We start from the raw sequence: 27,104 nt of genomic DNA, 5'->3' as shown, positions 1-27,104 counted from the left end.
CACTCACTCTTATATGGAAATGTAAAGTGGATTTGTACTGCAGGTAAAAAATGTTAGCAAAAGAAACATGAAAAGTTGCGAAAGTATTTTGCATACGAAAGTGTACATTGCGTTGAGATGCGGAATAATGGACAGGTATTAATTTTTTCAATCATTAAGCTCATCCGTCACCTTCAACTCCAATCCACGCTATGTTTTCTATTACGTTTTCTATTAAAATTTCGCCTGTTCTAATAAATAAAAGTACGGTCGGTGAACAGGTAAACAAAAAGAAAGAACTTGCTTCAATGCAAACTTGCTCTTGTCCTGCCTGTAACTACGTACATCTGCCCTGGTTATGTTTTTTACTAATCCTAAGATGTGTATTCCATCAATCCATCCAAATTCAATGATGCATTATGCACTACTTGTTTCAGTTCTAACAAGTGCTAGAACCAAGTCACGGTCGTTGTGCTTGCTGTTTGTGAGTTTTCTAAAAGTTTCTTTTAGAGCATTTTAGAGCATTTTAGTGTCAATCGAGGGCTGATCTTGCAAACAAGTGTGCAGAATTTCATTGTGTTGCGACATCAAACCACATCAATCGCGTCTGGAAGACAAAAGTCGAGTGATCGAGTTAGAAACTCAAAACGCTGCTGAAGGATTGCCATAAAGGATTTTCATCGACGCACAGCTTGATTTATTAAGCTCAAAGTTCATATCAGTGTAGCATTTTTGCCGTGATTTTAAACCTGGTGTAAATGCACTCTGGTACTGCATTTTGGAGCGAAAAAAGCCATCTAATAAGCTTCTCACCACAGATTACTACAAACATATATATCTTCTACGGTACGGTTGACGATATCTTCTATATGTATTATGTACGTAAGAATTTTTTAAGCAGGCTAAATTTTTACTAGACCCAAAAAACAAAGTATATTTCACTTTTATAAATCAATAAAGGAATCAATAAAGGAATAAAGGATCAGGAAACATAAGTGAAGGTGGAGGCTAAACGAACGTGGGTGTAATTTATTTCAATGTTTTTTTATTTTAGATATGTCAATGACCAATGACATATGTAATGACACATCAAACATCATAGATATTCCTAAATTATAATTCGACGTAAACATTTTGAAACTAATTGTTTCAGAATACTGCTAATTATTCAATTAGCAGATTATAGAGGCATTACTGGTTCAAGATTAGGACGCCGGCAGGTGAGATGAGAACCACTTGCTTGGATATATCTCTGTAAAATGCAAATAGTGTTCTACTTATTTAAACCAGATCCAGTTTATGGTAGTGACGCTCGTAAGTAGAGAAATGACTGTCTGATTGATTAAAAACCTTACTTGTAAGGGCAATTTTCTGGTTTGTCATATGCACATTTATCTACGTATGAAGGAAGCATGAACATTAAATTTTTATTGTCATAAATTCCTAATTACGATTTACAGTTCATGTTAGACGTGATTCATGAAAAAGAACGTGATAACATTTGATTAACCATTTTAGACTTGTAGTACAAGTTGGCGTCATTCATTTGTATTTACCATATGTACACATATTATGTAATCACTAATCTCCATACATAATCAAAAAATACATGGGTTCAAGTATGGTTCAAGTGTAGGTGTTGGTATAGTAAAATCAGCTGGATCATTCATTAAACAGCTTGACATTCACTTTCTTAAAGGTTTCATGAAATTTATCAAGAAACTGTAAAATAAACTTGTATCGCATCAGCACCAAAATGACCGAGAAAGACTTGGACGTTGTTGTAGTTGGTTCCATTATCATGGATTTGATCAGGTAGTTCTTACCTTAAGATCGATATTTGAATAGAAACCAATTGTTGGTTTTGTGCCTATTTAGCTATTCTAGCCGCATTCCAAAGTTGGGAGAGACGATTGAAGGAATGGATTTCATGACAGGGTTTGGGGGAAAGGGGGCAAATCAGTGCGTTGCAGCTGCCAGACTTGGTGCAAAGTGTGCATTTGTTGGAAAGGTACGAAAGCCACCCACTAATTTGAAATGGAGTTAATGGCCATTTACACGAGTTACAGATTGGGGACGACGACAATGGTCAACGCTATTATGCACAACTTCGCAAAGAAGGAATCAATGTGGAAGGCATCCACATAGAAAAAGGCAAGCCAACTGGGGTTGCAACAATTTTGGTACAAGAAACCGATGGTAAATACATGAATTTGATCGTCATTTTCTAAACATTTATAGATCGTACCAATAATTACTAATTTAGGTCAAAACATCATCGTAATAGTACCCGGAGCCAATAAAATGGTAACTCCAGTGTACATTCGAGAACATGGTGAACAATTCATAAAACGTGCAAAAGTAGTAATTGTTCAACTGGAGATTCCGATAGAGTCAACACTTGCTGCGTTAGAATTAAGCAAAAAATATGGCGCACTCACGATTTTTAATACGGCTCCAGGTTTAAGTAACATTCCAAGAGAAATGTTTTCACTGACAGATATTCTTTGTTTGAATGAAACCGAGGTATGTTAACTCAGAATTAAATTGCTCATGAAAATACATATGCGTCCTTACATCCTGCATTTGATTAATACTTTGATTGATTGTTCATCAGACTCAACTAGTTACAGGAATTCCCAACGTAACATCGACAACTGACGCTGAAGTCGGAATAAAAATGTTGCTGGACAGTTTCCCTTGCAAAAGTATAATAGTGACGATGGGCTCTCAAGGATCCGTATTTTGGGACGACGACGGGAAGAAGGTCAGCGTCATCGGGGCTGAAAAAGTGAAAGCTGTCGACACGACTGGTGCGGGGGACTGCTTCGTGGGGACGCTCGCATTCTGCTTGGCCAACCAGGATAGTTTAGAGTCTGCCATAAAACAGGCCACGGCCAATGCGTCCGACAGCGTCTTGAGGAAAGGAACGCAAAGTAGCTTTCCATCAAAGTTATTGTGAAGTTTGCAAAATTATAATATTGTTATTGAAAGTTTGACATTGCTTTTTGGTAATAAATTGAATACGGATGATCAGGCTCTTATTATTAATAATGGGCGTAATGACATCATCATGTAAATTTATTCGATAGTAATCGCATGCAAAAATAATACGAGTAACTCGGTTGTACACCATTGAACAAGATCAGTTTCCCATTAATAAGCACAAAATGTGGTTTACGATATTATTGACGAAAAGCCACACAAATATCTTTATTTGGACAAGTGTTCTTTCAATTTATGCAACTAACTAATCCCATGATACTAATTTGTTGGAATTACAAACTCTAGTTTGTGCATCATAATAATTTCTTGTAACTCAAAGTATACTAATTCCACAATTTAATGTACATATATCCTACACATCCTGAACCAGTCTTATAAAGCTAACATTGAAATCATTTGTCTTTTATATATAATTAATATGACTTCCAAAACTTTCAATCTTGGAGAAAACTCAGAATCGAATTCTGGATCTTGGGCAAAAATCTGCATAATTTTTTGCTGTCTTTTGGTCGTAATAGTGGCGATAACTGTTGCAGTCTACGCGTACAAATCAAGTTTTGGTGGATCCGGGTGTGAGTTGCCACAAATTAAAAAAATGTGCATCTAAATGATACAGAAATCATTTACTGTGCTTTCAATAATTTGCTTTAGATTGTGAAGTTCCAGTTTTGGATGAGAATGGGCTGAGCAATTGGACCAAAGGAGCTGAGACGGTTGCATTTGCATGCTTTCCAGGATTTTTTCTGGAAGGTCACGGAAATATGTTAATGTCAACCTGTTCCAATGGCAGTTGGTCACCGCAACCTCCAGCCTGTGTAACAAAGCTATACTTTAATTAATAATTTCCACGCATTGTGCTCATGTTGATTCAAATATATGAATTATGCATGATTTCAGAACTTTCTGCCCTTACGATTGGATTGCGAAGTGAATTTTCGTCATCTCGTTGGGAACATTTCCATGTGGCAGAGTGCAGTGGATGAGCCAGCCTTCGTTTACGGGCTTGTCGACTATGAAGACGTTGATCGCTCGATGGGGCATCTGATGGACATCGTGCACATGTCAAAAGCAAATTGTATGATTTCGGATGATGTGATCAATGTGAAAGAGTCGTATCCTACTCCCGGTGGGGCCACTCTTAAAATCGAGTTTAACAGCACCCAGCTTAAGGCATACAACAAAGCTGAAATCCATATCAATTTGATTTTCGTTGATGCCAACACTACCGCGGCCCTGATATCTGTTCATCAAGATGAAAAAACTTTTGTCTTGCCAAACTCAACTCCATTTTCGCGACTGCCTAGAGATTTTGTCTCTAAATATGGGTTGGACAGCTACTATTAAGTAAGTTGGAAATCGAGTTAGTTTTAAGTGTCGTGTGGTCATTATAAAAATTTGGACACAAATAAGTATTTTATTGGTAATATTTATTTTCATGTGCACACAAAAAACAAGAATTGTATTGTTTCATAAATAGATAAATAAAATAAGTAATTCAACGGTAAACTAAAATCAGAAAAGATGAACAAAATTATTGGTGCAGCATCTTTTTTCTAGCTCAATAATAACAAATAAAGAAATGAGATTACTTTCAGAAACACATTGCATTTTTTAAGTATAACAAACGCGTATTCAAACAATCACATAATAGTCTAAAACAAGTATGTATATTTAAGAGGTACATGCATCTTATACTTTTGTTCGTGTTGGTTATTCTTGAGCGAGTAAAGAGTAAAAACCGGGGTTGGTAACATTACACAATGAAGGTTGTAAATGACCAGTTAAAGTAACACATAAAATGACAAGAACTAAATTTGTTGTTACCCTACTTTTCCTTCTAATTTACGCAAGTTAAAAAGTTATTAAAAATGTGCAACATATTCGTCACATTACTTCTAAATCAAACAGTTTCCTCAGATCGTTTAAACTCTCGAATATATGTCTTAAAAATCGTTTTGAAGACGTCTTCGGGCAGGAATGTTTCGACGTGACGTGAAAAAATATTTTATGATCTGATGGGAGCATGTACGAGACCCCATAGCCAAAATCTGAGACAGGTCCAAAGCCTCCGCCAGGCGATACCTGTTGAAATTAGCGTTTTTAGTATACACGCTACCAAAGGTAGGGCACCCTAGTGGAAACGAATTTGACCTTGAATAACCCCGGAAAGGTTAGTCGTATCGGGTCAAAATTTTGAACAGACGAGCATGTTATTCTCAGGTAGTTGTGTGCAAAAATTCAATTCTCTACTTTCAAAAATGCCTCCCCCACAGCCCCCAGAAGCTGAGACACTCATTTCAACTTTTTCCAAACTCCGTCTAAAAAATTCGGTCTCCGCAGGAAAAAATTTCTTTGCAACTATCCGAACCCAGAGAAGTCTTTTTGACTTATATCTGGGGATTGAAGTGATTTTTATCTCCAATCTAGGTTCAAGGTCATTTGCATAATCTTAGGTCAACTTTGTCGTCTGGGATGATGCTGCGTCACGATGAAAAATTACTTATTTATTTTTTTACCGTGCTATTTAAGAAAATGTTACTCTAAAAATGGTTTCGATACACGGTCAACATAATGCTTTGCAGATTTCTTCACTTTTTGGGGGACTTTGTGAAGTGGGAGGACACCACGACCCGACATTGCACCCACAACCATAAAATGTTTAAAAAAGTTCTCCTCACTGAAAAGCACCAAATTGCTTGATTTTTTTTTCGGCATTTGTCGTGTACTAAGCTCTTCGAACCCAATTAGTAATTTGTAGAGAAATTAGTGCTTCGTCAATTATCATCAATAACTCACTCCTATTCTTCAATTTAAATAAATTTTTTTGCAAACACGGGCGAGATTTTTTCTGGAACCAGTTGAAATGACTGTCTCAACTTCTGAGGGCTGTGGGGGAGGCATTTTTGAAAGTAGGGAGTTGAATTTTTGCACACAACTACCTGAGAATAACATGCTCGTCTGTTCAAAATTTTGACCCGCTACGACTAACCGTTCCGGGGTTATTCAAGGTCAAATTCGTTTCCACCAGGGTGCCCTACCTTTGGTATTGGTACACAAACAATAATCATTTATCAATGAATGCCTACCTTGTTTTGAAATAATGGTAAGTTTGAATCAGGCACATGGAGAAGCTGTTGTTGCGGTTGTTGGCTGGTAGACAAAGTCCAAGGCCGAGTTAAAACTTTCTCAAGGAATGCAGATTCCTAGTTAATTAAATCAAACTTGTTGGTACATTTTATATTAAACGGTCAAACCTAAAAATGTTTTAAAGCATCTTACATGATTGAGGCCTTTGCAACAGACGTATAAAGCGAAGAGATGACGATCCACACCTTCAAGGATGGAGAGAAAGGGAGAAAAGAATAAATACAATTCTAAATGGATAATGAGTCTGAATAAATGAATTAAGTAATATTCCACACCTTTCCCATTCATAGCGTCTCGGTACAGTTGCTGATGCTTATCAGCTGCTTTATTAAGCAATGAGATCTTTTCTTCCTTTGATATATTATCCTTTATCATTGCCCTTTAAAATGTAAATAATATAACCAAACATGTAAGTAAGCATTTATGTAAGTATTATATAAACAGTGGATTATAGAAAATGAAAAACGTTAAAACATACTCTACAAAATCCACCATCTCTTGTGACAATGAGCGCACTGTTTCTGTACGACCGTTCAGATAGAGTCTAGTCATACTGGCCTCATAGGTTTGTGCAAAACAGTTGGCTTCCTTATAATATGCCAATTGTAATGCTATCTGCACGAAAGCATCAGGACTAATTTTACATCGTTTTATCAATCCCTTGCCCCATTTTGCATGATCTCCTATTTCAAGATCGAGGTCCTCGTTATTCTGAAAATTTAATGCAGAACACATTCATGAAGTCAGTTCAATCAAACAAACAATAACTAAACACATTTACGATACATATAAATCGATATGCAATTAACACTAACCGCTTCAGCAAAGTGAAGTGCCTTGTTAATTTCGTTTTCAAGTTCTGATGTCACACTCCAAAGCAATCTGACAGGCTTAATTGTAGGAGCTTGACGAAATGATTTTGGCATTGGCATACATTGTCCATCTTCTGTGTACCATTTTTCGGTTATTCTAAAGTAGAAAAAAGCGTTATTGTACGTTTTTGAAGCAATAATTTCATACATATCATATATATAGATCATATATACTCTTTAGTTAAAGAAGATTCCCACACATGTCCCATCACAGGAGCATCGGCTGCAGTATGTTCAACGTTGAGTCCGCAGTAACCGTTTTTGAAGAAGACAACGTTAATGGTTTTGTCATACCAAAATGTTTTGCCATCTGCATGTAACAGGAACTTTCCTTTCTCATTTAGTGTTGTTGGACTCTTGTCACTCAGCACTACGAGCAGAATTGCTTTTTCAATAGACAAATTAGACTTCCTATTATTCCCCTTCTTAAAATTGGTCTTCCATATTTTTGCCCAGTCTGATCGAGGCAGGGCTGTTAAAGCAGCAATATTTCTGGCAGCCTCGGACACTTCCCCTATTCACATTGATCAACAAAACATTCTTTGATCATGAAAACAAACATTGATAAGGATAACCAGAGGTCAAGAAAAATGCCACATAAACTAAATTGAACTTTGCTCAGGAATTATTATTTCTCATACCACTCTTCAGTTGACTCTCTGCATCTTTCATTAGCGGGCTTATATATATTAATTTAAAGATACGCATTGCATTCTCATCATCCAAAGTTACAGTATTTTCCATTCATCATCCTCATCTAAAGTGTCATTATTGTAGTTCATATATTTATATAAACTGAAGTTAAGTGACAATGGATAATTTGGAGGGATTGAGTGATGACCAATTATGGAGCACAATTGAAAAGTGTCAAGCCATCTTAAAAAGGCGAGCAAGAGAAAGCGGTGGTGAAAGTTCTGTCTCTGCGTCAACTAGTTCATCTGTCACGTCCAAAGTTAAACGGATGCGAATGGTCGTTAATTCTGGTGAAAGTTCTTATGCAGATAGTGAAAGCAATGCCGATGATGATGATAAGGCAAAACCAAAAGTGGACATTTGCCGAGTCCCTCGTACAGTGTATTGTGCGCAATACCAAGACCGACAATGTAATACTGATTGTCCCCCAGATTGCGATGGAGATCACAAAAAGTGTAAATTGTGTCCGTTTCTATTTACTGGTGACACGATTCAAAACAAGTGAGAAGAGTCCTTTAGCAAATTCATTCCATATTTTTGCATTCTGATTTCTTGTCTAAACAATTGTGTGGTTGTTGTAGACGTTATCCTGATCGTCCTCTCATTATTGACGACACTCTGCCAACTTTTACATGTAGGAGTATCGATGCGGGGGATTATGTCCTTATCGACGAGAATTTATCATGCACGTGGGAGGGAAAAGAGGATAAGGAAAAAACGGGACCGGAAGCTATTTACTTTGGACAAAGTGGTCAAGGAGCAAATACTCTCCGGGATAGGCTGAGAAGATATTTTCTTTTTAAACGTAATGATTCTAATCACCCAGTTGTGGACCATTGTACGGGTGAATGCAAGGGAAAGGTCAAATTTATGTATCTTGCCGAGATTTTGGATGATAAATTAAGGAAAAGTAAATGCTATTAATTAAACCCAATGAGAAATTTGTAACTTTTTAGCCCGAGTCAGGGCTTATGTAACCGTCATGTCCGTCTGCCTGTCTATCGACTCTCTTTAAACTTATCCGATCGGGTTGAAATTTGGCTTGAAAACTATAGTAATACCTTGTGAGCAACTATGGTGAAGTTAGATTTGATGCAAAATAATCGGACTGGTTAACGAAATATGATACAAACCCTGACTCGGGCTATATCAAGTCTGCACTGTAGGTTTTAACTAATTAATTCGCTTTGTGATTATAGAACGAGAGACGGAATACATGTATTTGTTTGGAACATTAGATCCACTAATTGGGTTTAACATACAACCCAGTTCCTCTTCCTCATTCCAAACCACGTCCTGTAGTATTAGGAAATAAAGCACCTCTACAGGTTTATGAACGTGTTACCCGTAAACCAAAGTAATAATTATTATACAATCCTCATTCAATATAATCTCTTAACAATTCACTAATGGACATAATTGTGTATAGAACACCTCTCCAGGACATTCACTGGCAAATACCTGCCGCCGATTGCATAATAAGACAAACCTCTCAACAGGCCACAGCATCAATAATATCGAATTATGTAAAAAATGCATACCCTAATTATTTTAGTGAAACATCCTTAGAAACCTGCTTCGGCAAGTATCTTGGATTTCCATCCGAAAAATCCGGAGCTACCTGGATTTCGAGGACAGGGAAAACGGAAAATCCAAGGGGAGGTCCCCCTATAAACGTTTTTGGCTTAAACCCAGCAACATTTGTTCAGGCTGAGTTGGATGCTGGTGTGAAAAAGATGAAAGAATATGAAGAAAGTAGGACACAATCCTCACACGTGATACCCGAATCAACTCAATCAACCCGTAAAAGAACTCCCGTCAAATCATACATCGATCCTGAACCCTCTGAATCCGATTAAGTTATTAAACTTTCTTTTTATATATAAAAATGTAATCTTTATCTATATACTTGCAAATTGCAACTACCAATTCAATTTTCACTTTGTTCAATGAATGCCTCTTACCACTTTTCAATTCCGAATCCGCCTGGTTCATTATCCATTCAAACTGCGTCTGAATAGCAGATGGGCTGAGGATCTGATTCTTTATATCATAACATTCCACTCGGTAATACATCCCAAGATAATTTACCACAATGTGCTTTGAGTCGGCTGAGTCGCAATGTCGCAGCTTGTCTACTTTTTCTCCAGGAACTCTGAACCATATAAAGAAGAGAAGCGAGTTAATGACTTGTATGCGTATGCGTGTACGAAATAGTAAGCATACTTAAATGTAGTTTCATACTAAATATGTAATATAATTATATTAAGGTATTTACCTTATAGATGAAAACAGACGTTCATATTGAGACATGCAGATTGGAATTGTATTACGAATCAGCAAGGGAGCGAGTTCTTCTCTATCAATCATTCTCTTGAAGACCAATATCTATGCAGATCAATAACATCACATACGACGTATTTAAATTGCTTACAACTTTTCTTATTAAAAATACTCACATTGTAAATGATAGTGGCGGCCCTAGCAGTTTGGTTATTTGTTGGAGTCCAATAGCTTTGATCCATGCCGTAATAATTAGAGTTAATGGCCAACGGACTTCGGCTCATTAGGTACACATATTTTTCCCTGTGAGAAACAACAGCGTGAGGAATAAACTCCACGAGCCAAGACTAAAATGGCTTACTAATGTCATGCATTTGAAACTCACCACCAGTCACTAACGTAATTAGGCATCCACCAGCTTAAAAAATAACAGGTTCAGAGATTGTTAAGGTCAGTGAAAGCCCAATAATTATTTAAAGAATTACAATTTTAGTGCCTACCTTTTTAGTATCAAAATTCGTTGCAGCTTTTTACAGAGAGCACTATTTTCAAAGGCAGCAGCTTCAGCTATTAATTCATTGTGCTCAGTCTGGGTACACAATGGTTTCAGACTGTCCAAGAGCAACACCAGAGTTTGGTGCACGTTGGGGACGGGGAGGCGTGGCAATGACCGTTGGCAACTGTAGAGCGAAGGCGAGTATCCCGAAATCATTTTGACCAACACACCCCACAGCACAGTCTTCCCACTCTGTGACTTTAGATTTTCGTCTAAAATTAAAATGGTATCAATTATCTTGTCAATGATGAAGTGTCATTATTACATATAACTTTAAAGCATTTCTTACATAGCCATCCCCGATATGATAATAGAGCTCGCAACGCATACTGTCTTAGTTTCTGAAATTAAATTCGTACTATTTACGATATGAGTAACTTATGATCATTTTGGGACAGTTTTTTAACTTGAGGTGCTCCTTTCTGCTTTGGTTGGTTTGAAAAGGTCGACTACATTTTAGACAGTCAAATTTAGGATGTTTTGCCAAGTGTTTTTGGTATGTGTCAGAGTTATTTGTATAAAACTTGCATGCTGGGCATGAGAGTTTTGATTGTTTATTATGAGTGGTCTGTAAATGATATGTCAAGTTTTGGTGACTTGCGAAAGTTGAGACACAAAAACGACACTTTAATGTTTCCGGCTGTCGGGCTCTGTGTGCATTCACTTTAGGTGTTTTTTCTCTAAGATGAATCGGTGTTTTCAAAAGTTTTGTAATATCCTCCCTTATGCAATGTATATTGTAAAAATTCCTCGTAGTTATTTTAAGCCCCTTGAACAAATCACTTAGTTTTTCATTCACGACTATATCAAAAATGTCCGTCTCCCATAAACTTTTAACCTTCGATTTTAATGTTTTTAAATCCGTTAAATGTTTGGCATATTTAGCCACCTCGGTGTTTTGACTTCGTGGAGACAAACCTAGGTATTTAGTACTGTCCTTTCTGTATTGTTTTTTCATAACCCTTGACATCAGAAATAAGTAACACTCTGAAGCGTCCGTACAGGAACTATTAGCACTATATTCTTGAAATTCGATTTCAAACAGTCTGAAAAGTCGGAACGTGGTATTTTGTCTCTCTGTGTAAATTAATCGTTCCCCTTCCACTTTTTCATATGTAGTACAATAATCATGTCCTAAGCCCCTAGAGCCCGATACAGAAGACAATTTTAAACTATAGTTAGACGGGTCTGATAGATCGATAAACACTTGAACACGATAACCTTTACAGACATTAAAAAAATATTTATCTTCGTCATATAAACTACCGTCCGAATCAGTGTCACTATTTTGCACAACTATTTTTTTTCGACTTGGGTGCAGGTTTTATTTTAATTACTCTCTTGTCGTCGTTGCTAATGTCAGACAGTGCCCTTTTAAAACTCATCCTGTAATTTTTCGACTCCTCCGTCCTCACATGGTGCTAACTTTCGTGCTGCCTACCACTAACTACCCACGCAACTTCCCCACATTCATGTACCAGCCGGAGTAGAGCAGAATGAGACACGATTGATCTTGGTCTGGAGTAATGTGATGACTCATGCCTAATATTACCTTACCATAACATTCCCGAACTCACCATTAAAACGACAAAGAAAACCAGTCCTACGACCCATGCAGTTATGAAGGCTCGAAACCATCGTGGAGTTCCTAAATAATGAGGAATGTAGTATTAGTATGTAATATATTTAGAGTCAGGTTCAAAATAAATAATACCATCTGGAATTGGGAGAACGTCTGCAAGATTCCATAACAATTTATTGAGCACGACGGTTTTGACCGGTTCTGCCAACAGTAATCCAAAAGTGATCGCAAATACAATGGACAAGTTATTTGTCGATGTGGGCCAAGTCCCGTTATGAATTGAATTTCTATGAGCATAACATCAATTGTAAATGTTGTTTATGTAAATAGTGTATAAATTATTATAATCTAATATCACTCGCTACTCACCGAGTACGGAAAAATCGTCGAACAAGGGACTTGCGAATCGCAGTGTATACATCCTTCCAAGAATCACGTCCTTCTTCCAAATCTATAAAAAATTGCATCGTGATATATTTCATACTAATTGTTGCATAACATAATAGATTACCTGGAAATACTCGTAACTTTCCTACAGCACTCCTCGCTTCAGCCATTGTGGCAAAGTACGATATGCACTTCTCCTCCTTGGCACTAGAAAGATTATCAAATTATTGTCTCATATATAATGATCCTGAATTAACAATAATAGCAAACAACACGTATGCTTAAGTTATCGATACTGCAGAAAAGTGGTTCACTTATGCACAACTAAACTACTAGGCTAAGAATTGGGTATCGGGTCTCAGTCTCACTGAAAAGATTTTTTGATAATGTTTGATACACTTGGAATAATTATTTATCTTACACAAGTCTAAACATTGAACATGAAATAACAACCATGCATTTGGCACAATCAATCAGCACAATGGCTGGGATCTGGGATAGCCAATTATTTCCTTCTTTGGTTTATGTACGGCAATTTGATATAAACTAAAGTCACATAAACTAAAGTGGAAATAATTTTGGTGTGCTAATAAATTATTGATATGTCTTGTTGCCCTGCTTGCTTCAGTCTCGTACGTAATTGTAATTGTGCCCATCAAAATAGCAATTGGGAAGAAATTTAGAAAAGGCAACACGTAAATAAAATACCTATCATCAATTATTTGTGGCGTTCGTAGTCGATGAGAGAATTACTGGGCCGGGCTTGAGCAGAAACTAACTACACTAAATTGACCTCTTCACAAACACGACTGAACGAATATTACGATTTTAACAGGATGTGTCAGTTTTGGCCTCTTGCTTTTCTCTGTCTAACATACAAACAGAGACGATTCAATCCTGTTGTATTTGGATTTTAGGATTATTAGCAAGCAAACTGGGCTAAACGAAAACCAAGAAGCATGAACTGACTGTGCGATGCGGTGATGGGCTATTGATTTCTCATCCATGACTTGATGATGAAGAAGAGCCATAAATGTAAACCCGTTCAGTCCTCGCTTTTCACTTTTATAAACCTGCATCAAACTTTAAATTAATCCACTGTAATCCATCCCCCTCGTGAAATTATTATCTATTTATAACAGAAACACCATTTGATGCTGGATTATCAGACTTGGTCCAGTCCAAAGTTTATGGTAGTGAATAATGGTGGACGAAATTACATATCCCGTAGAAAAAATTCATGGCGTGATCATGCAACTTCATTCCCTATTGTTATCATGCAATTAAAAATGGTTCGCCTTGGCTGGTGATTTGATACTTGATGTTTATTTTAATTTTTGGGGAAAAAATATATTACGAAAATTCCATATTAGTACAAAGAAATTTTAATCAGTATTGTTATTGTATGGCACAACCTTCAACTTTTCCTCCCAGCATATCTGTATACAAATCACTTGCAACGTCCCGTAATTCTCGCACATGCTTTCGAACATTTCGTATTTTAACAAGGCGATCTAGAGTCCACTCGGGGTCAGCAGGGTCATACTGAGAACAGCTATCTGAAACTGCCAGGTTGTGATGATTTTTTTTCGCGTTGTCGTCCGTCTCTTTGCCTAATAAGCTTCCGAAATGTGAATCAAAATCTTCTCCAAGCCCAAGCAAAGTGGCCACGGAGGGTTCCTCTCCAAGGGCTAAACTACGACCAAGCTCGACTAGTTTTTCAACATCGTTGACACTTAAATCTACCTCTGTAACAAGTTGAATAAGGCTGCGAATGTGACTATCTCTCTGTTCTATACTGCATTCACGATTTTGAATTTGACGTTTTAAATCTTGATTTACAGATGATAGTTCCGTCATTTCATCTTCTAAGGTTTTGTTTTTGTTTGTCAGGGAATCCAAGTTTATCTGAGTCACAATTAATTGATCTTGTAAAGATGACAAATCTGTTTCCAAATTTGTGATTTTGATTAAACCATCTGCCCTGTCAGACTCCAACTGGCACAGCTTGTCCCTCAGACTCGAAATAACTTTTGAACTTCTCAGTAATTGTGCTTTCTGCAAGGTCAAAAATTCAGTAACTTTATGGACGTCAGTCAAATCAATCGGCGACAGTTGTCCATCCTTGGAAAATGCAATTTGTGCATCCTCAAGAGGTTTCAGCTCGTCGAGTCTATTGCAAAATGGACGCAAAAATATGACTGCTCAATAAGTATAAGATCGTAATTGACGTGTGGGTATATATATGTCTAATTACTTTAATTCAGCCAGTCGCATCGCATTTTCCAATATCATCTTTTCTTTTTGAAGAACCTCGACATTTTCTTTCATCCTTTGCAGCTGTCCTGTAAGCAATTGGGTTTCATCTCTTAATTTAGCACTCGACAACCTAGCTTCATCTAGTTCCTCTTGGCATGGCAGCTCATTAATGTAATCTTGAATATTTTCCAGTTTTCGGTGTGCTTTGGTCAGTTTGACTTCAAGTAGTTCCTTCCCATGGTTGAGGTCCTTCTTTTCTGTGTCCAGGCGAAACACTTTTTCCAAGAGTCGCACCTCCTGACGATTTTTCTCCATGTTGGCAAGCTCTAAATGTTTTCTAAGCTGCTCATTTTCGTTTTCAGAGGCAGCCAAGAGCCCTTCCAGTTTGTTGACCCTGTCGACGAGTCCATGTGTCGTTTGGGTGTGATGGAGAAGGGAGTTGGAGGGGACAGAGGAGGAATTCTGGGAAGTGAGATTCAAGGAATTTGTCACCACTAAATGTTCCAACTGGCTTATCCGGAATCGCAACTCGTGCACGTCATTGTTACTTGACTTTGGTGTTGAATGGTGCATTTTAGAACGGAACAGCGTCAAATCTATTATGTGTAAACACACCAAGCGAAATTATTGATTGAGTGTCCTTTGCCCCAGTAAAACTTTGTGGGTGTAAAATTTGACATTTGATGAGCCAGCCAGGAGGATATAAATAAATTGTGGCGTGTGGACAAGACTTGACAAGAGCTGCGTGTATTTACACTACAGTGTTGACAGTATGATCCCGCCGATTTTTGGTGAAACTGCCCATTTCTCAACTTCTCACAACCACAACCATATGAAATTCAACATGAAATGAAGAATGAATGAAGTTGAGAAATTATTTTTTAAATCATGCTGAATAGAAGAATATGCTTATGCACATAACTAACAGTATGGTAAATGTGACTAACGGTTGACAAACTAATTGTAAGTGTGACTGTAAATGGACGGCTTACAAGTAATGTAGATACATACAGAAACGTTCTTATTCGCGAGTGGATTTATTCATCCTCAATTGAAATAGAAACAATTTAACGTTTACAAGGTATGATAAAAATTTACTCCGCTGGTGGGGGAGCTCCACGACCGCGACCGAAACCACCTCTCTGAAAAATAAATATTTATCGATTAGATCGAGATCAGAAGATATTTATTATTGCTGCAAGCTTTCGATAAAATAAATTTATAAAATAAATATTATTTCTAATATGTGAGCATTATCGGCAAGCATGCTTGTAATGTCAACCAAAAAATTAAACAATGACAAAATATACAACTTACGAATTCCACGGCTCCACCTCCAGGTCCAACTTCGGCTTTCTTGTCGCCATCACCACCACGTCTGTAGGCGGATCTGTCTTCGCTAGATTTTCCTTCCCCTCTTGGAGCCATGGCGCGGGGTCTCGCGGTTTCAGCACGAGCTGCGCGTTGAAGTGTAGAAGGAACGATCTGTAATTTAAAATTTCACATAAAATATATTCATGGATAACGTGTTTAAATAAAATTCAAAGCCTCTTCACCTCAGCTGGAAGGTGCAAATAGTCCCTCAAATACTCGATACCTTCATTTTGAAGGTACCAGTAATAATGCCTCCATGCAAACTGCTCCTTCACATATCCACGAGATTTCAAAGACTAGAGACACACAAAATCATCAGCCAAAAGAAGTAAACATTGTGAAAACAAACTTAATTCAACATTATGGCATATTGCAACATAGTATCAAATACAGTTACACGATTTGATACTTGTCTTGGATAACCACACCCTTTGCAACATGTTTTCCTTCTTAAATAAATTTTAAAAGTTAAAATGAAATTACCTGCAGAGCTTTGATAACTTGAAGATTGGGAATTGATTCAAGTTCGGGGTGTGTGGGGGCATGGAAATCCTTCTTGGCCACCATAACCCCTTCGTTGAAGAGGTGTTCGTAGATTTTTCTCCTGTTGGCTTTGGGCATCAACATTTTGACACAGTTTTCGGAAAAATTGGATGAAAATTTAGGAAAACCGGAGACCGAGTTCTGTTCAGAGACTGTTCAGACACATGCTCTTCTATAATTTTGAGAGAATGGCCGTGCGGGTCTCGCGAGAGGACGCTGCAATATCATCATCGTCACTCGTAACCTCCTCAGTTCGCCCCATTCCCTCTTTTCTTCCATAATCTCATACTTTCCAAAGTTCTCCCCAAAGTTGCAATTATTGCGAATATCTTTGATACACAACTAACGCACACAAAGGTCCCTAGTTATTGAATACATTAGGATAAGTGTAGATTATCATTTTGGTCGTGACTGTTCCAGGAAATTCATGGATGAATGCAGAGTCTCACTTGCCCACAGTGAAAATTTTATGCGGGAACTGGGTTCAAGCCTTCAAATCGTATCATTTCCAAAACTCTAAAAGCGAGTCGAACAAAAACAGAAAGGATAATTATTGATTTTTCTCCTTGAAATTGAATTTTTATGACAATTAATCTACTTTAATTAAAATATACTACTTAAACCGAATAATTGGCTGTGTCAGAAAGATAAACTATAACGGATAAGCGGTTTGGTTGGTAAGAGTTCCATTTGTTCGTCTCATCATCATGTTATTTTTGAATTGATCATTGTGTAGTTGTTTTGTAAATACATATTGATTTTTGTCTAGACCTAAGACCTACTACTGGAACAGACACTCTTTATTCATTCGCAGCAGAATGGACGGAGGAGCGTCATTGATGGAACCTGTAGATCCAGATGCGTTTGAGTGCATTGAAACCGGAAGAATGGACGAAATCGGGAAATTTAGTCCCGACCAGTTACGTCCATTCGTTCCCGTGTTGACAAGAGCTGGACTATTGCACCAGAGCGAAGCATTTGCGAAATCTTCAGATTTTGTACAACCAATTTTACTAAATTTAATCCAAAACGAAGCTGCCAACAATATCGTGAGTTTGCTTCAACTTGATTATCAAAATCTAGAAATGGACGTCAAAAAGGAACTACAGCTTCGGTAATCAATCCCTGTTCAAACCATATATATATTTCCTTACCATTGACTACTAATGCAAGTTACTGTTTGCTTGTCAATTGTAGACAAAAGTTGGGGAATAGGGAACAAGACAGCATACTCGTGCAAAATTTATCTCAGGGCATTACGTTGGAGTTTGAGAAAGCAGAAGGAACAAGGAAACTTCGCTTGATTCTGTCTGAAATATTATTTATTTTATCTCAGGTTCGTAAATCAATAAAGCATGAAAAATGGTTAACTTATCGTAGTTGGAATTACCTTCAATTGTTTATTATTATGTTCTATAGATGATCGAACCTCGTCAAGAATACTATATTAAAATGTCCGACCTGTTTGATAATTGGGTTTATATGGACGATATTTGCGATGCTCTATCTATCGCGATGGTGGAAATGCCCAACATTTTGTCCATTTGTGATGTAATTTTTATTTGGTGTCTTATGCAAATGAACGAATAACTAATGCCGTGCTAACATTTTTCATTTTCTGAATCAAGATTTGTGAGGCCATGCTGCACGTCAAATATGGCCAATGGATTATAACGAGACTCGTTGCAAACATGCCAGATTCATTCAGCGAAGGTTCATTGAAATCACCAGATTACCTAATAACACTCTACAATTTATATTTTGATTTCAGTTTGCTTCCATTTAATTTCAAACGGAGATAAGTGCGAGGAGGACACAGAAGGTGGACTAATTCGACTCGATGCTATGAAGATGTTGTGCAAGATGAATCCGAAACAAAGTCTGTTAATAAGATCTCGTTGTGTAAGTGAAACCTTTTGAAATACATCTTTTCTCCGTATAATTTATATATATTGCCATTTTTAATAGGTTGAAATGAATAAGATGCCAGCTCTAGCTGTTTTTGTCAGTTTAGGTATTATTATTCATTCTGTTGAATTTGTTTTAACTCATGTCACCGGATGTTTACAATTGGTTTATGTAGAAGCTGGCGACACAGAAAATAACTTGGTACCCTTTCTATCTGGTATACTTTTGGGAAACGACCAACCAATTAGAAATTGGTTTTCTGTGTACGTTCGAAATGGACAAAAGGTATAAATACAATGAATAACAGTCGAAATTACTTACATATTACTTATTAATTGCGTATTAGTTTCTTATGATGCCAATATCTTGTGCTAATTTTTATGCTCAGAGAAAATCGGATGCGCCTAATTCCCTGAGCAATATGCGAGAATCTATTTTCACGTACCTGCGGCAAATTTTAGAAGAATCCAGAAAGGAAGGGAATCTGAATAATGGGGGTGTTGTCAAAGGATCCTCATTGTTAAGACTTTTATGTGCTCTGAAAGGAATCGCTGGCTTCAAGTAAGTTTATTTGTTCATGAAATGCATCGTATGAAACTTTTAGGATTGAATTCCAATTAACTAATATGTTACTTCTAACATTGATTATGACAGATTTCATGAAGATGAAATTTCCCATCTTGTTAGCTTCATTACACTACGTGCTCCCATTACACCTCAAGGCAGCCGATTTATAATTTTAGGACTGTGTACACTATTAGCTTGCCCTTCATTGTTGTCAACTCCAGAACAAGAGAGAGTAATCATTGAATGGATAAGATCTCTTATAAAAATCGAGTATTCCACTGGGTGAGCACTTATTCTTATGTTTATATTTTGTATGCCAAATACTCACTGTCTTTATTAAAACTAGAAACTAACAGAGGTGGGCAATATACATCAAAATGTATATTGAATATACTTTGTCAATATACTCAAATTTTGTCTCAATATACTATACTATATACAATATACTACAAAATTAAAATATGCAATATACAAATATACGTATATAATATACAGGATTTTAGCTTCAATATACTATACATGTATATTGAATATACAATCCCAATATACTTTGCAAAAAATGAGATACAAAGCATAATTCAGTTAAAAAATTTCCGTTGAACATTAACGAATTTTGAGGCGGTGACTGGCAAAAGTCGCCAGCATAAAATTAAATTGAATTTTCACTTATCGTCAGATAGTCATGCATATTATGAAAACTTATGAGTCGGGAAAGTTTCCGGGTTTCTCATATTGTGGGACGCCAAGTTTCGTTATCAGTTGCACAATGTATTACATAATTATGCAATTGCATTGCATAATACAATTGCACTTAATTATAATTAAAAAACGTTATAAAATGAAAAATATTGACAAAAATTGGTCAATATGAAAATGTGAACGTATGTGGGGCTTTGTTATAATGGGTGTTCCAGGCATGTTCCTTCCAGATTTTTTTAACATGCAGAATTCAACAAATCTACTATTTTTTTGATTATCTCAAAATAACTTTTAGTTCAAAAGTCGGACCACTACCACTACCCTAAAATCGCTGATTTATAAATTGTCTCAAAATTAAAAGTTCGCCCTTTCCTATAGCAGAATCATTATACGGGTTTGAGGACCTTTAATCCATCGATTCCAGTGTGGAAATGTGAGCGTTTTGTATTTTATACATAGTTAAAAAAATCAGTGGTTTTTGTGTACTGGTCCGAGTGTTGAGCTTAGAATTATTTGTATTTTCTAAATATCTTGAACTATATAAATATGTTGATAACAATCTAAGGAAGGACCAAGGAAGCCTGATATACTCATTGTTAGAGCACCCGCAAACGGATATAACGATTTTATAACTTATAACGAGTTTTAACATATACCCCAGCACAACTTTAAAATATGCATTCTTGTCATTCACCACGCATTTTACACCTAAATGTATATTGTATATTTACTGGACAGTTTTTTGTCCAATATACAATATACAATATACTTTTTTTCAAGTCTTTGAAGATACAATATACAAAAAGTATATTATATACTGTATATAATATACTTGTATATTCAATATACATGTATATTGCCCACCTCTGGAAACTAAGAATAATATATAATGAATATACATTAAATAATTGATTGAATCACTTCTTAATAGGGCGGATGCTGTTAGCGCTTCCTTTGGCGAAATTCTTCTACTGATGGCTATTCATTTTCACAGCAACCAATTATCAGCAATTTCAGATTTAGTTTGCACTACGCTGGGCATGAAAATTGCTATTAGGGTGAACACTATGGCCAGAATCAAACAAATTTTTATTCAAGATATATTTACTGAGCAGGTGAGTTCAACTTATTCTTTATTCATTCACTCGGGTCCTAATGTATATATATCTAATGTTTCTATACTTTCTTAGGTTGTCACTGCTCACGCGGTGAGAGTTCCTGTGACACCTTCGTTGAGCGGAGATCTGTCAGGTTTTCTCCCCGTTCACTGCATTTATCAATTAATTAAATCCAGGGCATTTACCAAACACAAAGTCCCGATCAAAGATTGGATCTATAGGTTTGTTCTCATTTCTTCTCAAACTAATACATAATAATAAGAGTATTAGGTATAAAATTTATTATATTTTTTTTGTAAATTTCAGACAAATTCTTACAACTTGCTTTCCAATCCATTCAGTTCTTCCTGCTTTACTGGAAGTGTATACACAGTCAATATTACTCCCAACAAGCAGTACGATTGGTGGTGCTAAGGTGGAGTTGACAAATGAACCTTTGAGCGACGATGAAGTTTTGAGCGCTTTCCAAAGCTTTCAAAATAAGCGTTTGGCTCCACAACTTTTGATTCTGTATTACGTTTTGCTGTACGAAGACAATCGACTGAATAATTGTAGAAACTTGGTCCACAGTTGCAGGAGCATTAAATCATATTCTGGGAAACTGTTTTCACAAATTCCCATAAAGTTTCTACTGCAGGAAGCGCAAAAGAATCAAAATCAGTGTGGAGGTACGCATGCCTATCACTATTTATAACCATGAAATTTCTTGAGTAAATGATTAAATTTGTACTTATTCTATTTCAATTTATATTCTGTTCTAGGACTATTCCCATCTTTGCTAAAACTTTTAACAACCCATTTTCCACAATTATGTATCGCCAATGAATGGTTGGAAGACAACTTGGCCCTCGCAGATGACGAACCAGTCTTTTCTGTTACAAAATGCACTGATATTGATATATCTCCTGACAGTTTTGAACAAGGTACTAATCATTGCCTTCAATCTTGGTAATTCAAAGATTCTTAAGTATATATGTATGTTCTTTGAACGTTATTTACCTTGAAGCTTTTCTGCGAGTTGCTGACGACCCAGAAGATTCAATCCGCCTGTTAGAAATTTGTAAGCAGCTAACACCTCATAAGCTGTGGTCATATTCGAAAGATATTGTTAGTCAAGTTAGAAAAGTGGCCCAGCCATCAGTATCAAGAAAAATACAAGGTACGTGAATATTTCAACATATTACTCAACACTTGACTATGGCAAGTGTTCAAACTAGGTATGAAAATAAAAACTAGGTTCAAACCAGGGAATAAATCTTGCTCGCACTATCCCATAGCTTGCTCGCACCGCTTATGGGCCGGTTCGAGCAAGATTTATTCCCAGGTTCAAACTAGTGAAATGTGAATATTTTAGATTTATTCCGAGAGGTCTGGTACAAATTGAACAATGTGTACCCAAGACATTTGTGGGAGATTACGAGCAATGCCTTATTGACGGACGGTTCCCTACACTTAACCGCAGACGAATTAACTGTTGATCCCCTACAAGTACTACGTTGCGATACCAGGGTCTTCCGTTGTGCTCCAATTTTAGACATTCTCCTTCATATCCTGGCGGCTTCATTAGCTGCGTCTAGATACTTTCTTTGGAAGCATCTACAGGTATAGCAGTAAATCTATAAAAAATGTATGCAACTTTAGAAATACGAAACCTATAACTTTTCATGTCATGACGGATGCAGGAAAACCCTTCTATGGTTGCCCCCGGACCTAATCCACAGTCTGACGGCGAACGAGAAGAGCTGAAAGTTGCATTGGTCGCAGTTCAAGAAAGTGCGGCTGTACAAATTCTTTTAGAAGCCTGCTTACCTAATGAAGGGGATAAAGCTGTAAGTTGTACTGAACACACGGAAGAAATCTTAAACTCAGGAGATATGCTAATCCATAATAAATGTAATCCAAATACAGGAGGGAATTTCGTGTGATCTAACATTGAAAGAGATTCAAAGTTTAATATGTTCCTTCCTTCATCAAATGTTTATTGCTGATCCGACATTAGCCAAATTGGTGCATTTTCAGGTACACATCAAATCGTGCATTATCATCAGTTATGTTTTTTTTAATTGTTTGATTATTATTATATTTTAAAGGGATATCCGTTGGAATTGCTGCCAGTTACTGTTAGAGGTATCCCTTCCATGCACATTTGTTTAGATTTTATTCCAGAACTTTTAAGTCAGCCTGAAATGGAGAAACAGGTATTTTGATTGTTGTACAACATTACATCGTATTGTGTGCTTTATATTAAATGAATGTACATTCTTAGGTGTTTGCTGCACAACTGATATCCTACTTATCCATGCAGTACGCGTTGCCCAAATCATTTAGTATTGCTAGAATTGCAGTGACCACTATGAATGGCATGGCATCAGGTAAGCATTAACCTTGTAGTAAGATAATATTATACTGATGTATAAATTTTATGACACCATAGGTTTGATGTCGGAGGAAAGAGCAGAATTTTTTATCCCTGCACTATCTGCACTTGAAAGGCTGTGTGTCACTTTCCCTCCTCTAGTGGACGATATCGTTGCGCTATTAATGCACCTGGGAAAAATATGCACTGCCCAAAACGCCGTAGAAAGAAACCGTATGAGTAGGATAGTTAGAAACAAACAACTTCTTAAAAAGATTAACGAGACCTATTGCCACGTTGTACAGTATTCAATGAAGGACAGACATGTTATGTAGCTAAATAACTGAACTCCTTGATGCGACAAAGAAACAACGCTTAAAGAATGTATTTTAAATGCTGACCGTAAATATATCGTGTTTATTCATCATTAAAATGTATTGTTAAAAGTCCTCGTTCGAGTTTGTTGCATAAGATAACATATGCATGATGCGCATATATTCACATATTTATTGCGAAATTTGTGTGTCAGTTCCATAATCAAGCACAATACCAGAGTAGGAAATTCTGTCAAGAAAATGACAAATTAAGTAAAATAACTTGACTTTCAATTTGGATTGTGCCGACTTATTATAAATGGCGCAACTTACGTCTGGCTTTGGAATTCGGTGTTAATAACCAATAAATTGATGGCATCTAGTGCTAATGTCCTGGGTTGGTTGATGGGGAGGAGGCCTCCTCGTTGGTAGTGTAAAATTAGACTTGTTCTTTCTGAGGGATCGTGCATGATGTTGCTCGGAACTTCTACCCATTTGGATAGCATTTGTCCTCCGGATATATCCGAGCTGAAATGATTACAAATATATGTTTACATCAATTTTGTCACACTGATTTATCTTTTAAACTGCTTACTTGTCTACAAGAGTGAATCGATCAGAACGTGTTCCATCAGCAGCCTTAAATTGGACCCAGAATGTACCAACTGCACGAGCTTGGGATGAACTAATTGGGACTTGAATTTGTACTGATTGGCGACAATATGGTGTCCCATCTTTGCCATCACCAGTATGAATATAGTATTTTCCAGATCCAGTGAAATTTTTGGAATTATAACCCAAAGGAACGCATCGACCTGGGTCACGACACGACGAGTAGCAGTTACCCCTATTTACATTAAAAGACATGAAAAATATATCCTCAAATAACATGATCAATAATAACCAAATAACCTTTGGAAGGTGTCGTAGTCTGCACATTGATAAGCAATGAACGGGCAACTGCTAGATTTTACAATAGATTCCAGATAGAAATCTGCTCCTCGAACGTGGCTGTCAAAGAAATAATTACAAGTTAGATAATATAGATCATGCATATTATTTAATAAGATTTTTGAACATCAGCCAAGTGTGCGAATGCGATTTATTAGCATATCAATAAGCCATGAGATTCAATTAAGTAAACTAACAAACCTGCAAGCCCAAATTCCAATAGCGCCTTCAAAGTTCTACAAAAGAAGAAGAAACGCCTGTTTAAATTTGATTTTTTCAACAACATTCCATAATATCGATAGCCACCCGAGATGCTTGTACATATTAGAGCGTGGCATTGTAAAGTCGATAAACCGAGAGGTGCGTGCAATTACTGTTATAGCAGTTCATTTACATTTAAAAAATCTGCATATAACTTACCAGAGTGATCAAGTCAATGATGCTTCCAACGATGCTTCCCAGCAAATCCGCACATCCTGGCTGATGTTTCCCTCCTACAATAAAATAGCATACAAACTTATTCGCCTTGGAAAAATATGGGGAACATTTTGAACCAGTTTATTTACCATTGGGGAAGATGTCAACGTGACCGATGGGTCCAACTATTCCCATTCCCAAGTTCAATGCACCGTTTCCATTGGTATGAATAACTTCAACGTGCCTAGCATCCCCAGTGTCCAACCTCACAATTGGATCTGTGTCGCTAAAGTATGGGTCAGAGGGATCGATTGCCGTAATTCTTGGAAGTTGGCCAAGAGTACGATCACCCACGTATCTGAGTAATCAATATATAATAATATAAAAAACCTCTAAACATTATTAATACATACATGCATGCAATTTCTATTTATTACCCTGCAACATGCCCACCAAGATTGTGACCAACAATGTCGACATCTTCAAAATTGAGACCTCCTTTGTCTTGTAAAAAGTATAGGAAACGTGCCGTCTGGGCGCCTACAAGTCTATAATATAATAGGTATAATCATTTATATTATATCATAATATAAGATAATATAATTCACTTTTTTGACAACGGTCTTATTAACATAAGGTTTTGCATGCCCACGTTTTTATTTTACATACCTTGCGTTGGCAGTAGCACTGAGGTAGGGCGCTTTTGCTCCGGGGGCCCAGTCGATGCAAATAATGTTGACATCACCCTGTTAAGATTTTTTGTCGTTTCATATTATTCTCGGACGTGGTTCAAAATTATGAGGTGTGAGTAAATAATGAATATCGTCAGAAAGATACGCATACATACATACATATGTAACAGAACGAATAACTATGCATGAATAATAGCCTATTACATAAACACTTCCATGTCCACTTGAACCCTAATCTTCGAACCCTAGTCATCGGACATTCTTATCAAAATTGCACCACATACTGATACAGTTGACATGAATGACACGACATAGGGGACGTTCGTAAACTTCGTAACGCAAAGAGGGGTGGGTGGGGGGTCAGGGCCCAATGATATCGTGCCTATGTGACACATATTAAAGGGGGTGGGTGGGTGTCCAGAAAACCAAAAATTTGCGTTATGAAGTTTACGAACGTCCCCTTAACCAATAAAGTCGCAAATTTGACATGTTTAATTAACACCACGCGAGAGCTACGAGAAGTCATATCGAAAAGAAATACGTATTAAATACGTATTTGGTTATTTGTGCGCATAAGTTCAACTTACGTTTGTTAAGAATTGGTTCTTAGCTTCCCAGACGTAACTAGATTGATGAGAGTCCGTAAAACCATGAATGATAAAAATGGTTTTTCTTAAAGCAGAAAAGTCAGAATTCTCCAAGAGAACGTCCTATTTAAATAATTTAACAGTTTGAAGTATTTATATGCTAATGCGTAATTTTATGACTAACTTTGTCAACCATGAGGTCATGCCCCATGGATTCGGTGTTCCGAGTGAATAAAATAAATCTAGTCTGAACTTCATATGGAGGCTAAGAGGACAAAGGAATTTAAAACGTGAGTAATGATTTTGGGGTACATACGATTATTACTTGTTTGCATACCTTAGGGAGAGCAGACAGGGGTCGAAGAAGAGAAGTCCATGGAGCGTCGGTGCTGAAGCATCCATATTTATCGTAGCAAACCTACAGACCACAATAAAAATGTATTTTTTTATACGCAAAATTGTGTATCTCGATTGCAACTTTTGCTGCAGTACCTCTCGCTTATCCGCATCGTCAGTGAACGCTACGGAGCCTGTATTAATAATTATAAGTTAGTCACAATTAGTAGTTTCGTACCTTGTTACAAGTAGTAAATAATTTATGTGTAATAATGGGCATACTTACACAAAGCCGTCGCAAGGAGAGCAAATAAAATTTGCTTCATTTTATCAGAATTTTTGCAAGTTGTATGTCGAGAGGATACTCGATATTAACTAGGAACCAATTGCAAATATACTTATGGGTTTTATACTAATTTGTACAAATATATAGGGGACAAAGGTGTGTGTATTGTCACAGATGCAATCGGTCACCCAA

General features: G+C 36.8%; 8 protein-coding genes across 11 annotated transcripts; 4 read left to right on the top strand and 4 right to left on the bottom strand.

Moving 5' to 3' along the window:
• Positions 1-433: 433 nt before the first annotated feature.
• LOC110862994 (ribokinase) lies at positions 434-3,033 on the top strand. Its single transcript, XM_022112200.2, has 5 exons — positions 434-1,794; positions 1,858-1,990; positions 2,049-2,178; positions 2,246-2,505; positions 2,597-3,033. The coding sequence occupies exons 1-5, from the start codon at positions 1,736-1,738 to the stop codon at positions 2,939-2,941; spliced, it is 927 nt and encodes a 308-aa protein (XP_021967892.1). The 5' UTR covers positions 434-1,735; the 3' UTR covers positions 2,942-3,033.
• Positions 3,034-3,155: 122 nt separating this feature from the next.
• Positions 3,156-4,574, top strand: LOC110849324. Its single transcript, XM_022096732.2, has 3 exons — positions 3,156-3,557; positions 3,637-3,800; positions 3,883-4,574. The coding sequence occupies exons 1-3, from the start codon at positions 3,404-3,406 to the stop codon at positions 4,327-4,329; spliced, it is 765 nt and encodes a 254-aa protein (XP_021952424.1). The 5' UTR covers positions 3,156-3,403; the 3' UTR covers positions 4,330-4,574.
• Positions 4,398-13,440, bottom strand: LOC110849303 (carnitine O-palmitoyltransferase 1, liver isoform). The gene is made up of 18 exons (XM_022096712.2): positions 13,214-13,440; positions 12,630-12,712; positions 12,488-12,569; positions 12,251-12,405; positions 12,114-12,184; positions 10,826-10,877; positions 10,481-10,748; positions 10,366-10,398; positions 10,157-10,283; positions 9,976-10,085; positions 9,662-9,852; positions 7,179-7,518; positions 6,948-7,101; positions 6,611-6,843; positions 6,408-6,511; positions 6,265-6,317; positions 6,072-6,188; positions 4,398-5,067 (listed from the first exon to the last, which is right to left on the bottom strand). Exons 2-18 carry the CDS (start codon positions 12,673-12,675, stop codon positions 4,870-4,872), a joined length of 2,334 nt encoding a protein of 777 aa, XP_021952404.1. The 5' UTR covers positions 12,676-12,712; positions 13,214-13,440; the 3' UTR covers positions 4,398-4,869.
• Positions 7,703-10,773, top strand: LOC110849311. Of its 2 annotated transcripts, XR_004835856.1 has the most exons (7): positions 7,703-8,198; positions 8,279-8,607; positions 8,897-9,054; positions 9,127-9,764; positions 9,848-9,913; positions 9,983-10,430; positions 10,507-10,773. XR_004835856.1 is itself a non-coding variant. In XM_022096723.2 (4 exons), exons 1-3 carry the CDS (start codon positions 7,816-7,818, stop codon positions 9,010-9,012), a joined length of 828 nt encoding a protein of 275 aa, XP_021952415.1. In that variant the 5' UTR covers positions 7,723-7,815; the 3' UTR covers positions 9,013-9,054; positions 9,127-9,793. The 2 variants fall into 2 exon arrangements, 1 of the variants encoding a protein (XP_021952415.1); XM_022096723.2 differs by lacking the exons at positions 9,848-9,913; positions 9,983-10,430; positions 10,507-10,773 and having other exon boundaries at positions 7,723-8,198; positions 9,127-9,793.
• Positions 13,441-13,809: 369 nt separating the features above from the next.
• Positions 13,810-15,533, bottom strand: LOC110860928 (CAP-Gly domain-containing linker protein 1). The gene is made up of 2 exons (XM_022110045.2): positions 14,763-15,533; positions 13,810-14,678 (listed from the first exon to the last, which is right to left on the bottom strand). The coding sequence occupies exons 1-2, from the start codon at positions 15,335-15,337 to the stop codon at positions 13,904-13,906; spliced, it is 1,350 nt and encodes a 449-aa protein (XP_021965737.1). The 5' UTR covers positions 15,338-15,533; the 3' UTR covers positions 13,810-13,903.
• Positions 15,534-15,778: 245 nt separating this feature from the next.
• Positions 15,779-16,863, bottom strand: LOC110852663 (40S ribosomal protein S10). Its single transcript, XM_022100775.2, has 4 exons — positions 16,622-16,863; positions 16,321-16,434; positions 16,082-16,249; positions 15,779-15,906 (listed from the first exon to the last, which is right to left on the bottom strand). The coding sequence occupies exons 1-4, from the start codon at positions 16,763-16,765 to the stop codon at positions 15,859-15,861; spliced, it is 474 nt and encodes a 157-aa protein (XP_021956467.1). The 5' UTR covers positions 16,766-16,863; the 3' UTR covers positions 15,779-15,858.
• Positions 16,864-17,176: 313 nt separating this feature from the next.
• Positions 17,177-23,766, top strand: LOC110857762 (integrator complex subunit 2). 3 transcript variants are annotated; one of them, XM_035855786.1, is made up of 21 exons: positions 17,177-17,358; positions 17,451-17,795; positions 17,879-18,017; positions 18,101-18,232; positions 18,310-18,394; positions 18,453-18,583; positions 18,650-18,695; positions 18,768-18,874; positions 18,978-19,150; positions 19,244-19,438; positions 20,787-20,970; positions 21,046-21,194; positions 21,280-21,641; positions 21,735-21,896; positions 21,980-22,132; positions 22,328-22,575; positions 22,656-22,802; positions 22,882-22,992; positions 23,064-23,171; positions 23,240-23,345; positions 23,408-23,766. In XM_035855786.1, the coding sequence occupies exons 2-21, from the start codon at positions 17,500-17,502 to the stop codon at positions 23,662-23,664; spliced, it is 3,291 nt and encodes a 1,096-aa protein (XP_035711679.1). In that variant the 5' UTR covers positions 17,177-17,358; positions 17,451-17,499; the 3' UTR covers positions 23,665-23,766. The 3 variants fall into 3 exon arrangements, with proteins under 3 accessions (XP_035711679.1, XP_021962074.1, XP_021962068.1); XM_022106382.2 differs by having other exon boundaries at positions 18,765-18,874; XM_022106376.2 differs by having other exon boundaries at positions 18,650-18,874.
• Positions 23,717-27,097, bottom strand: LOC110857811 (pancreatic triacylglycerol lipase). The gene is made up of 14 exons (XM_022106425.2): positions 26,913-27,097; positions 26,783-26,820; positions 26,628-26,708; positions 26,475-26,555; positions 26,291-26,413; positions 25,681-25,757; positions 25,449-25,559; positions 25,161-25,369; positions 25,015-25,088; positions 24,796-24,830; positions 24,556-24,654; positions 24,239-24,490; positions 23,977-24,171; positions 23,717-23,893 (listed from the first exon to the last, which is right to left on the bottom strand). The coding sequence occupies exons 1-14, from the start codon at positions 26,950-26,952 to the stop codon at positions 23,836-23,838; spliced, it is 1,473 nt and encodes a 490-aa protein (XP_021962117.1). The 5' UTR covers positions 26,953-27,097; the 3' UTR covers positions 23,717-23,835.
• Positions 27,098-27,104: the final 7 nt, after the last annotated feature.

This window comes from Folsomia candida, unplaced genomic scaffold (assembly GCF_002217175.1).
Source record: "Folsomia candida strain VU population unplaced genomic scaffold, ASM221717v1 Fcan01_Sc001, whole genome shotgun sequence".
Lineage (NCBI taxonomy): Eukaryota > Metazoa > Arthropoda > Collembola > Entomobryomorpha > Isotomidae > Folsomia > Folsomia candida.
The sequence above is the reverse complement of the archived record's forward strand: the minus strand, read 5'-3'. Positions and strand labels throughout refer to the sequence as shown.